Source organism: Mandrillus leucophaeus, unplaced genomic scaffold (genome assembly GCF_000951045.1).
Source record: "Mandrillus leucophaeus isolate KB7577 unplaced genomic scaffold, Mleu.le_1.0 Scaffold119, whole genome shotgun sequence".
NCBI lineage: Eukaryota > Metazoa > Chordata > Mammalia > Primates > Cercopithecidae > Mandrillus > Mandrillus leucophaeus.
Window position 1 is genome coordinate 3,776,676 of NW_012100209.1, and position 12,343 is coordinate 3,789,018.

Sequence of the window (12,343 nt, forward strand, 5' to 3'; positions counted from 1 at the left end):
CCTTCCTTCCTTCCTTCCTTCCTTCCTTCTCTTTTTTTTCTTTCATCAAGAGCATCATTAAGAAGGCCTTTTAAAGAGTTCTTTTCAGAGTTTTCAATTTTATCACAGTTGTACCCTACCATGTACTGGGTACTTGCAGGGAAATATTATTTAAGAGATTGCCAAATTAAAATGCCATCCATCTCTTTCACCCCTCAATCATCATTCCCTCTGAAGTTGGCATTCACAGTTCTCCAAAAATATTTTTATCCTATATTTATAGCTGCCTTAAATAGAAATACTGTGAAACACTACTATTTTCATATAACAAAAATCACTGATTATGACCTTCAATATTACTGATGCATGGAAACTGATTTGATGCAGATTTTCTATGACCAAAAGTTAGCTATGATTGCCCAACTGCAGGTGACTATAGAGTATTATACCAAGTCCCACAAAACAAGTACATTTTAAGACAACAATGTAATACACAAAATGTTGGGCATTCAATTGTTTTGATTTCCATATAGCATCTGATTAAAAAGAGTGAGCAAGAGAGGGAGCAGAAAGGTTACAGGATATAGACAGTGTAGGAGCTGTAGGATGGAAATAGAGAATCTAATCAAGTAAACACATGTAAGTTCTATGTTACAAAGACTAATTTTGAAAAACAAAGTTACTGGTCTTTTTTTTTTTTTTTCTTCCTAACACTAGAAGTAGATTTCACGCATCAAATGGGAAATGAAATATTTATAGTAATGAAGAGTATGATTGTAATCACTGAAGAAATAGTTTTTCCCCCTTTCCCACCCACTACCAGCCCTATTCCCTTCAGAGACTCAGTGAAATAGGAAGATCAGATTGTTTACAGATAATATGCCCTAATACAATGAGCCTTCTCCATCTTAATCATGGAAACTCCAAGTGGTGCTATCAAGTGTTGGCTTCTCCTTCATCAAAGACATAGTTGAGCTTTATGACAGTGCTGATAAAGTCACCAAGTTCTACAAAATCGGCAGTGACAATATTGATGCCACTCTCTCCTGGCTTCTGTGTGCGGACCCACTGCATCATGGCAGGAAGAGCTCTGAGAAAGGAAACAAAAAGAAAAGTCACAGAAGGCAAGATATTATTTTTCAAGCTCTACAATTCTCAGTCTTCCCTTTAGTTTCTAGCTTATTAAAATAAATGTTTCAGTTATAGGTACAGGAAGAGGAAAAGGCCACATGGACTCTGGGGGTTTCTTAACCTTTGCAGAAACTCTGTAAGAGAAATATTCATATTGGTCCGTATTGGAGTCCTCATCTCCGCAGATCCCAGATACTGTGATAGTTTATAATGATGCTTCCCTACTAAGAAAACAACATTGTTGCATTTATATTCTGATTTTACATGGTGTCATCACAAACCCTGCAAAACTATGGAGTAGGGAGGTCAGAGATAAATACATGCACTTAGTAAACATTTATTATGAACCCACTATTATGAGGAAATGTGCTAAGATATTGTAAATAGACATAATAGTAAAATCCTCTGCCTTCAAAAAGTGTACAGTTTGGTGGTGGGTAAGCAGACAAGGAAGAAATTGTAGCACAATATAATCAGGGCTCATTTCTTCAAACACATTACTGGGCACCTATTAAGTTCCAGTCATCACTGTAGGCACCTGGAGGATTCAAGTAAACAAAACAGATAAAAATATCTTTCCCTGTGGAGCTTACATTCTCATAAGGAGAAACAGACAATAAACAAGAGTCATAAAAATGTGTAGTTTGATAGGAGGGAATAAGTGCTATAGAAATGGAGAAAAGAAAGGAAGATTAGTAATCTGCAGGTGGGGAGGAGTGATGCAGATTGCATTTTAAAATAGGGTGGCTTAGCATGCCTCAGTGATAAAAGGACATTTGTGCAAAGGTTTGAAGGTGACAAGGGCGTTAGTCATGTGGCTATCTAGGGAGAGCATCCCAGCTATTGCCATGGCACAAAAGGGGTAGCATGCTTAAGCTTAGAGAAAAGAAGAGAGTAGTAAAAAATGAGGGTAATGAGGAAAAGGGGGCAGATTCTATAGGGTACATTAGGCCATTATAAACGTTTTGATGTTCACTCTGAGTAAAATAGGGGCCTTTGATGTATCTTGAGCAGAGGAGCGGTGTGATTAGACTTTCTCTATAAGAGCTCATTCATCACCATGAGACCATAGTGGAGAGTCACCTAGCATAGCCTGGAAACTCAAGGAAAACCTTTCAGAAGGATGCTCCCTAAAATAAATATTGAAGGATTATGAAGATTTAGCTGGATAAAGGTGGGAATGGTAGATGGAGGATGATGCAATGCACTTTCAGGCAGAGGAAATACCATTTTTACATTCATTAACAGAATCATGGTGTGTGCTTAGGAGCAAGGGATACAGGCAGACAGATACAGGTGACGTTAATGATGATGTCCAGCTTCGTCTGACAGCATATTGGAATGAGAACTACTATAACTTGGGCAGGGCAGGAAGGGAGATTTCCATGACAAAAGGATAAATGAACAGGCCAGAGACCTGATAGTGTACTAACAAAGAAAGTTTGATGGAAATACATGTGAACATTAAATTTCTGGATGAAATGGAGAGGGAGAGGGAGAGGGAGAGAAAAGGGAAAAAAGGGAGGAGAGTTTAAAAACCTAGAAGAAGTTGTATAAAAAAGGTAAGGTTGTTTTGAAAGATGTTAAAGAGAAAAAAACCCAGACAATAGAGGGCCTTGAGAAATATGTAACAACTGAATTGGGAGGCTGAGCAAGATGGTGGAACAGAAGGCTCCACATCCCCCTGCAAGGACATAGTCCCACCTGCAAGGATACTAAGTTAACAACTATCTACATACCAAAAAAAAAAAAAACAAAAAACAAAAAAAACCACCTTCATAAGAACTACAAATAAGGTGAGTACCTATAGTACCTGGATTTAACTTTATATTGCTGAAAATACCACTGAAGAAATAGAAAAAAAATCCTGAATCACTGTCACTATCCCTTTCAACCCCCACCAGCAATGGCCTGGTAATGGAGAGCATCTCTGGGCTCTGGGGAAGGGAGAATACACTAATTGTGAGGTATTAAACTCAGTGCTGTCCTGCTAGAGCAGAAATGAAAACCAGACCTAACTCAGCTGATGCCCAGTCACACAGGGAATATTTAAACCAGGCCTAGCCAGAGAGGGAATTGCAGATCCCAGCAGTCAGAAACTGAGTGCCTGCAAACTTCACCACAGAGGGCTACAGTATTCTGTATCTCCAAGTAAATTTGAAAGGCAGTCTAGGTCTTAAGAACTGCAACTCTTAGGCAACTCCATACTGAGACATCAGCTTGGGTAATCAAGGGAGTGCTGGCATCACCTCTCCCCTAAACCAGGCTGCACAGCTTATGGTTGTAAAAGAGACCCCTTTCTTCCACTTGGGAGAAGAGGGGGAAGAATGGTGAGGACTTTGTGTTGCCTCTTGGATACCAGCTCAGCCACAGCAGGATAGGGCACCAGTCAGAGTCATGAAGTCCCCATTCCAGGCCCTAGCTCCCAGATGACATTTCTAGACACACCCTGGGCCAGAAGGGAACTCGCTGCCTTGAAGAAAAGGATGTAGACCTACCAGCATTCATCACCTGCTAACTGAAGAGCCCTTGGCCCCAAATAACCAGCAGAGATATCCGGGTACTACATCTTGGGTCTTGGGTGAACCTCTGAGACTTGCTGGCAAGTAAGACTCAGCCCATTACTAGCTATGGTGGCTGTGGGACAAAACTGCTTCTTGTTGAGAAAAGCGGAGGGAAAAGTAAAGGGGACTTTGTCTTGCACCTTAGGTACCAACACTGCCATGGTGGGTAGAGCACCAAACAGACATTTAGAGTCCCCGATTCCAGGACTTGACTGTTGGATGACATTTCTGGACCTGCCCAGGGTCAGAGGGGAGCCCAGTGCCCTGAAGGGTGAGTCCCCACCTAGGCAGCATCCACCAGAAGCAGACTTAAGAGATCTTGGACCTTAAGGGAACATCAGTGGTAGTCTGGAAGTACTCATCATGACTGGGGTGGTGGTGGCTATACGGTGAGGCTCCTGTACCTTTGGAAAGGACAGGGAAGAGTGGTAAGGACTGTGTCTTGTGTTTTTAGTGCCAGTTCAGCTGTAATACAATAAAATACCAGATATATTTCTAAGGGTTTTGGCTCTACTTCCTGACTCCAGATGGCATTTCTGGACCCACCCAGGGCTTGGGGGACCTTGCCATCCTGAAAGGAAGGATACAGACCTGACTGGCTTTGCCACCTGCTGATTGTTCAGCCCCAGGTCCTTGAGAAATCATACACAGTAGCCAGGGACTGGTTACAGCAGGCCCTGCATGAGAGCCAGTGCTTTGCTGGCTTCAGGTATGACCCAGCACAGTCATAGTGGTGGTGGCTACAGAGGTGCTTGTTTCACTCCGTCCCCAGGTTTACGTGGTTCAAAATGGAGCAGGAGACTCTGTATGTTTGAAAGGAAGTAAGGAAAGAGAACAAATCTCTGCCTGGTAACTTAGAATTCTCCCATATCTGGACTGAGACCATCAAGGTGATACCTCTATAAGTCATCAAGAATCACAGCATTTCTGGTCTTGGGGTGCCCCTTAAAGTAGACACAGCTTAGATCACAAAACCCAAGTCTTTTCAAATTTCCAGAAGGCGTCCCTGAGAAGGATGGCTACAAAAAAGCTCAGACAGAAAAGACTAGAATAAATACCTAACTCTTCAATGTCCAGACACTGAAGAATATCTAACTGGCATCAACACTGTCTGGAGAAATGTGACCTCACCAAATGAACTAAATAAGGCACCAGGGACCAATCCTGGATAAACAGAGATATGTGACCTTTCAGATGAAGAACTCAAAGTAGCTGTGTTGAGGAAACTCAAACAAGTTCAAAATAACACAGAGAAGGAATTCAGAATTCTATCAGATAAATTCAACGAAGATATTAAAATAATTAAAGAGTCAAGCGGAAATTTTCTGGAGCTGAAGAGTGCAATTTGTATACTAAAGAATGCATCACAGTCATTTCATAGCAGAATGGATCAAGCAGAAGAAATAGTGACCTTGAAGACAGGGTATTTGAAAATATACAGAGGAGACAAAAGAAAAAAGAATAAAAAACAATGAAGCATGCCTACAGGATGCAGAAAATAGGCTCATAAGGGCAAATCTAAGAGTTATTGACCTTAAATAAGTGAAAAAGAAAGACATAAGGGTAGAATGTTTATTCAAAGAAATAATAACAGAGAACTTTCCAAAATTAGAGAAAGATATTCATATCCAAACACAAGAAGATCAGGAGAGCATGACATGACATATTTAAGGTGCTGAAAGGAAGAAAACCTTTTACCCTAGAGTGGGATATCTAGCAAAAATATCCTTCGAGAAATAAAGACTTTCCCAAACAAAAGCTGAGGGATTTCATCAATACCAGACCCACCCCACAAGAAATGTTAAAGAGAGTACTTCAATCAAAAAGAAAAGGTCATTAATGAGCAATAAATAATCAGTCAAAGGTACAAAACTTATTGGTAATGGTAAGTACACAGAAAAACAAAGAATATTATAACGCCGTCACTGTGGTAAGTAAACTACTTTTATCCTCAGTAGGAAGACTAAACAATGAACCAATCAAAAATAAAAACTACAACAAATTTTCAAGACACAGTCAGTACAATAAAATATAAGTAGACACAACAAAATGTTTAAAAGTTGGGGGATGAAGTTAAGGCATATTTTTATTAGTTTACTTTTTGTTTGTTTACTTATGCAAATAGTGTTAAGTGATCAAGTTAAAATAATGTGTTATAAGATAGTATTTGCAAACCTCCTGGTAAACTAAAACCAAAAACATGCAATGGATACACAAAAAATAAGAAGTAAGAACTAAATTCTCTCACTAGGGAAAATCATCTTCACTAGAGGAAGACAGGCAGAAAAAGAAAAAAGGAAGAGAAGACCACGACACAACCAGAAGACACATAACAAAATGGTAGGAGTAAGTCCTTACCTATCAATAATAACATTGAATGTGAATGAACTAAACTCTCCAATCAAAAGACATAGCCTGGCTTAATGGATGAGAAGACAAGACCCAGTGATCTATTGCCTACAAGAAACACATGTCACCTGTAAAGACACACATAGATTGAAAATAAAGGACTGGAAAAAGATACTCCATGCCAATGGAAACAAACAAACAGAAAAAAAGCAGGAGTTGCTATACTTATATCAGACAAAATAAATTTCAAGAAAAAAACTGTAAGATGGGACAAATAATGTCACTGTGCCATGATAAAGGGTTCAATTTGGCAAGAGTATATAATAATCATAAATACATATGCAGTCAACACTGGAGCACCCAGATACATACAATAAATATTTTTAGAGCTAAAGAAAGAAATAGGCCCGAATACAATAATAGCCAGCGACCTCAACACCCTACTTTCAGTACTGAACAGATCTTCCAGATAGAAAATCAACAAAGAAACATCAGACTTAATCTGCAGTATAGACCAAATGGATCTAATGGGTATTTACAGAACATTTCATCCAAGAGCTACAGGATACACATTTTTTTTCCTCAGCACATGGATCATTCTCAAGGATAGACCATATTTTAGGTCACAAAACATCTTAAAACATTCAAAACAATCTAAATATCAAACATCTTCTCTGACCACAATTGGGATATAACTAGAAATTAATGACGAGAGGAATTTTGGGAGTTATACAAATGCATAGAAATTAAACAATATGCTCCTGAATGACCAGTGGGTCAATGAAGACATTAAGAAGGAAATTGAAAAATGTCTTGAAACAAATAATAATGGAAACACAACACCCCAAATCCTATGGGATACAGCAAAAGCAGTACTAAGAAGGAAGTTTATAGCTACAAGTGCCTATGTCCCAAAAGAGAAAAAAGCTTCAAATAAACAACCTAATGATGCATCTTAAAGAACTGGAAAACCAAGAGCAAACCAAACCCAAAATTAGTAGAAGAAAAGAAATAATAAAGATCAGAGTGGTAATAGATGCAATTGAAATGAAAAAAATACAAAAGATCAAGAAAACAAAAATGTCAGTTGTTGACAGCACAATGGACAAACCTTTAGCCATACTAAGAAAAAAAAAAAGAAGACCCAAATAAATAAATAAAATCAGAAATGGAAAAAGAGACATTACAACTGACACTGCAGAAATTCAAAAGATCATTAGTGGCTACTATGAGCAAATACATGCCAATAAATAGGAAAACCTAGAAGAAGTGAACAAATTCCTAGACACATAAAATCTACCAAGATTGAACTAGGAAAAAAATAAAAACCTGAACAGACCAATAACAAGTAATGAGATCAAAGCCATAATAAAAAGTCTCCCAGTAAAGAAAACCCTGAGACCTGATGACTTCACTGCTGAATAATTCCACCAAACATTTAAAGAAAAACTAATAGCAATTCTACTCTAATCATTTTGAAAAATAGAGAAGGAGGAAATATTTCCAAACTCACTCTGTGAGGCCAGTATTACCCTGATACTAAAACCAAAGACACATCTAAAAAAAGAAAAAAAAGAAAACTACAAACCAATATCGCCAATGAATATTGATGTAAAAATTCTTAACAAAATACTAGCAAACTTAATTCAGCAATATATTAGAAAGATGATTCATCATGACCAATTGGGATTTATCCTTGGAATGCAAGGGTGGTTCAACATATGTAAATCAGTTAATGTGATACATCATATTCACAGAAAGAAGAATGAAAACCATATGATCATCTCAATTGATGCTGAAAAAGCATTTGATAGAAGTCAACATCCCTTCATGATAAAAAATCTTTTAAAAAGCTGGGGATAGAATGAACATATCTCAACATAATAAAAACCATATACAACAGACCCACAGGTAGTATCACACTGAATGAGGAAAAACTAGAAGCTTTTCCTCTAAAATCTGGTCCATGACAGGGATGCCCACTGTCACTGCTGTTATTCAAAATAGTACTGGAATTTCTAGCTAGACCAGTCAGAAAGAGAAAGATATAAAATGCTTCCAAATTGAAAAGAAAGAAGTCAAATGTTCCTCGTTTGCAGATGATATGATCTTATATTTGGAAAAACATAAAGACTCTGTAAGAAAACAAAACTGATAAGCAAATTCAGTAAATTTGCAGTATCCAAAGTCAACATACAAAAATCAGTAGCATTTCTGTATGCCAACAGTGAACAATGCGAAAAAGGAATAAAATAAGCAATCCCATTTACGATAGCCACACATAAAATTAAGTACCTAGGAATTAACCAAAAAAAAAGTGAAAGATCTCTATAATGAAGTCTATAAAACACTGATGAAAGAGGACACCAAAAAAATGGAAAAATATTCCATGTTCATGGATTGAAAGAATCAATACTGTTAAAACGTCCATAATACTCAAAGCAATCTACAGATTCAATGCAATCTCTATCAAAATACTAATGATATTCTTCACAGAAATAGAAAAATCAACTCTAAAATTTATGTAGAACCACAAAAGATCTGGCATAGCCAAAGTTATCCTAAACAAAAAGAACAAAACTGGAAGAATCACATTACTTTAAATTATCCTGCAGAGAAATAGTAACGAACACAGCATGGCACTGGCATAAAAACGGACACATAGACCAACAGAAAAGAATACATACAGAAGCAAATTCACACATTTATGGTGAACTCATTTTTGACAAATGTGCCACAAACATACACTAGGGAAAAGACAGTATCTTCAATAATGGTGCTGGGAAAATTGGATATCCATATGCAAAAGGATAAAACTTGGCCACTATCTCTCACATCTCACCATATACAAAAATCAGATCAAAATGGATTAAAGACTTAAATCTAAGACCTCAAACTATGAAACTACTATAAGAAAATTTGGGGGAAAATCTCCAGGACATTGGTCTGGACAAAAATTTCTTGAGCAATACCCCATAAGCACAGGCAACCAAACCAAACATGGACAAATGGGATCACATCAAATTAAAAGGGTTCTGCACAGCAAAGGATACAATCAACAAAGTGAAGAGACAACCCACAGAATGGGAGAGAATTATCTTCAATCTACCCATCTGACAAGAGATTAATAACCAGGATATATAAGGAATTCGAACAACTTTATAGAATAAAAGCTAATTATCTAATTAAAAGATGGGCAAAAGATTTGAACAGACATTTATCAAAAGAAGATATACCAATGGCGAACAGACATATGAACAGAGGCTCAACATCATTGATTATCAGAGAGATGAAAATCATGTCATCCAAGTTAAAATGGTTTATATCCAGAAACAGGCAATAACAAATGCTGGAGAGGACATGGAGAAAAGGGAACCCTTGTGTACTGTTGGTGGGAATGTACATTAGTACAACCACTATGGAGAACAGTTTGGAGGTTCTTCAAAAAACTGAAAATCGAGCTACCACATGATCCAGCAATCCCACTGCTGGGTATATACACAAAAGAGAGAAAATCAGTATATTGAAGAGATATCTGCACTCCTATGTTTGTTGCAGCACTGTTTGTAATACCTAAGATTTGGAAGCAACCTAAATGTTCATCAGCAGATGACTGGATAAAGAAAATGTGGCTGGGTTTGGTGGCTCACCCCAGCATTTTGGGAGGCTGAAGTGGGCAGATCATGAGATAGAGGCCATCCTGGCCAACATGGTGAAACCCCGTCTCTATTAAAATACAAAAAATTAGCTGGGCGTGGTGGTGCACACCTGTAGTCCCAGCTACTCAGGAGGCTGAGGCAGGGGAATTGCTTGAACCCGGGAGGCGGAGGTTTCAGTGAGCCAAGATCGCACTGCTGCACTTCAGCCTAGAGACAGAGCGAGACTCTGTATTTAAAAAAAAAAAAAAAAAGAAAATGTGGTACATATACACAATGGAGTACTATTCAGCCATAAAAAGGAGTAAGGTTCAGTCATTTGCAACAACATGCATGGAACCGGAGATCATTATATTAAGTGAAATAAGCCAGGTCCAGAAAGACAAGTATAACATGTTGTCACTTACTTGTGGGATCTAAAAATCAAAACATTGAACTCATGGACACAGAATGTAGAAGGATGGTTACCAGAGGCTGGGAAGCATAGTGGGAGAGCTATGGAGGAGGCAGGGGTAGTTAATAAGTATAAAAAAAAGTTAGAAAGAAGAAATAAGATCTGCCATTTGAAAGCACAACAGGGTGACTATAGTCAATAATAACTATACATTTTAAAATAAAGAGTGTAATTGGATTGTTTGCAACTCAATGGATAAATGCTTGAGGGAATGGATACCCCATTCTTCATGGTAAGCTTATCTCACATTGCATGCCTTTATCAATACATCTAATGTACCCATAAATATATACACGTACTGTATACCCACAAAAATTAAAAATAAAAAGGAAAGAAACATATAGTAACTGAAAACTGTTAGCTGGTGGAATACTATGATTAGATTAGTGATTTAGAGATTAGTTTGCCTTCAGTATAGACAAGTGATGGGAGAGAGCAATACTAGGGGCAGAAATCGCAATTAGGAGCTGCTGAAGTAATCCAGACCAGAGATAGTGCTTGCTTGTATTGCAGTAGCAGCAGTGTATTTGAAAGATACCTGAAATCTATATGTCATCTAAAATGACATCTGATATGAAATTGGATGTAGAAGGAGAGGAAGAAAGAGGCCATGAATTATGCCTAGATTTCTAACAGTATTCTGGCAGGTGGACATCATTCACTCATCTTGGAAAGATAGGAGCGAAGGCTTTCCAGCAGGCATGATAAATTCAGTCTGATACATGTTGATTTTGAGATGACTTTGGAAAACATGAGTTGAAATCTCAAGTTGCAGGTTAGTACAGGTCTGATATGCAGGACAGAGAGCTGGTCAGAAGTCACCACAAACAGAATAGTTGGAGCTGTGAAAGCGGATAAAATCATTTAGATTTTGAGGAGGAGGAAAAAAGAGAAAAAATCAGAAGCATTTAAGGGATGGGCAGGAAAATGGATTCCATAGAAGGCAAGCAGAAGTAGACAGAGAAGTAGGAGGAAAATCAGGAGCATATAGTGTCATGAAAATCAAGAAAAGAAGGAAACCATGCTCCTTTTGGAAACTAAGAAGAGCTGAGTGAGATGGAAGCAGGGAGTGCGATAAATGTGCATTTCCCCAGGTCTCAGAAAGTATATCTAGTCTAAAGAAATTCAACCCATTCAGACAACACTGGGTCAATGACCTTGAGCAACACTATTCCCTGGCTAGTACCTTAAAAATCCTGATCCATAAGTTCAGCATATACATTTCCCTGTGAGACCCAGATATAGGAGGACTCAGTTGTTTCTAAAAGAGCATAATGTGGACCTAAATGGCCCAATGCCTTTAGAAAACAGAGTAGCAGGTGGAGACATTTGATCCCCACAGCAATGGTTTTAAAAGATACTTCTGTCTTAAAAGGGACAGTCTGAATCCCTGGAGCACAGACATGAGTGTATTCAAGTTCATTAGAACGACAGATACTGTGGCAGTATGTGTGCAGCCACTCTGGTTGAACCCAGAACTTCCTCTTTCTGGCCTTGCTAGAACAGATGAAGTGGCTCTGCTGTGCCTGTGGCATCACCTTTGCATATACGAGAAGACCAACGCTCTTTGGAAATAGTATTACAGCCAGTGTATTTCCTGGGAAGAATGATTTTTCAACAGACTCACTCACCTTGAGAGGTGAGAGGCGGAGTAGATAAGTGTGATGCTGAGGCCAGTGTTGATTCTGTATTAGCCTTAACTGAGTAGCTTCTTCAGCAGATCCCTTGGGTACTAGGTAATGGGAGGTTCCTGAGCAACCAGATTCACATCTCAGAACCGTGATCATCACAGAAACAGCTCCTCAGATGCCGTCTGTTACTCAGAAGTTAAAATATCAAGGCCTGAATTTAGAGTAACTAATTGTTATCTCCACAGGGAGAGGTTAGGAGAACAGAAGAGTGTTCTTTTTTGTTTCCCCATAAAATAGATTGCTTTGAGAATTGATGAAACATTGTTTCAAAATAACTTGTAGTCCTTAGATGAAATATGAATATTACATTTAAAATATCATTCCTCTGAGTCATGGGAATATTTCTATTTTCTGTTCAGGCATACTTTCCTAAAGTCAATATGATACCAGAGACAAAACAAGCAATAATGCCAAGTTAAACCTCAAATACTTAGATGGTGTCAAGTAGAATTATATTAAACAAAGAGACTCACCATACTGGATTAAAACTAGCAAATGCTACTGGAGTTACAACAATTA

General features: G+C 38.1%; 1 protein-coding gene across 1 annotated transcript in view; it reads right to left on the minus strand.

The window, feature by feature from the left end:
- Positions 1-683: 683 nt before the first annotated feature.
- Positions 684-12,343, minus strand: part of PLCXD3 (phosphatidylinositol-specific phospholipase C, X domain containing 3) — a 188,856-nt gene continuing 177,196 nt past the window's right edge. Inside the window, exon 3 of the mRNA XM_011966387.1 lies at positions 684-1,069. Coding sequence (XP_011821777.1) covers positions 916-1,069 — 154 coding nt within the window. The 3' untranslated portion in view covers positions 684-915. The remainder of the gene's footprint in view (positions 1,070-12,343) is intronic.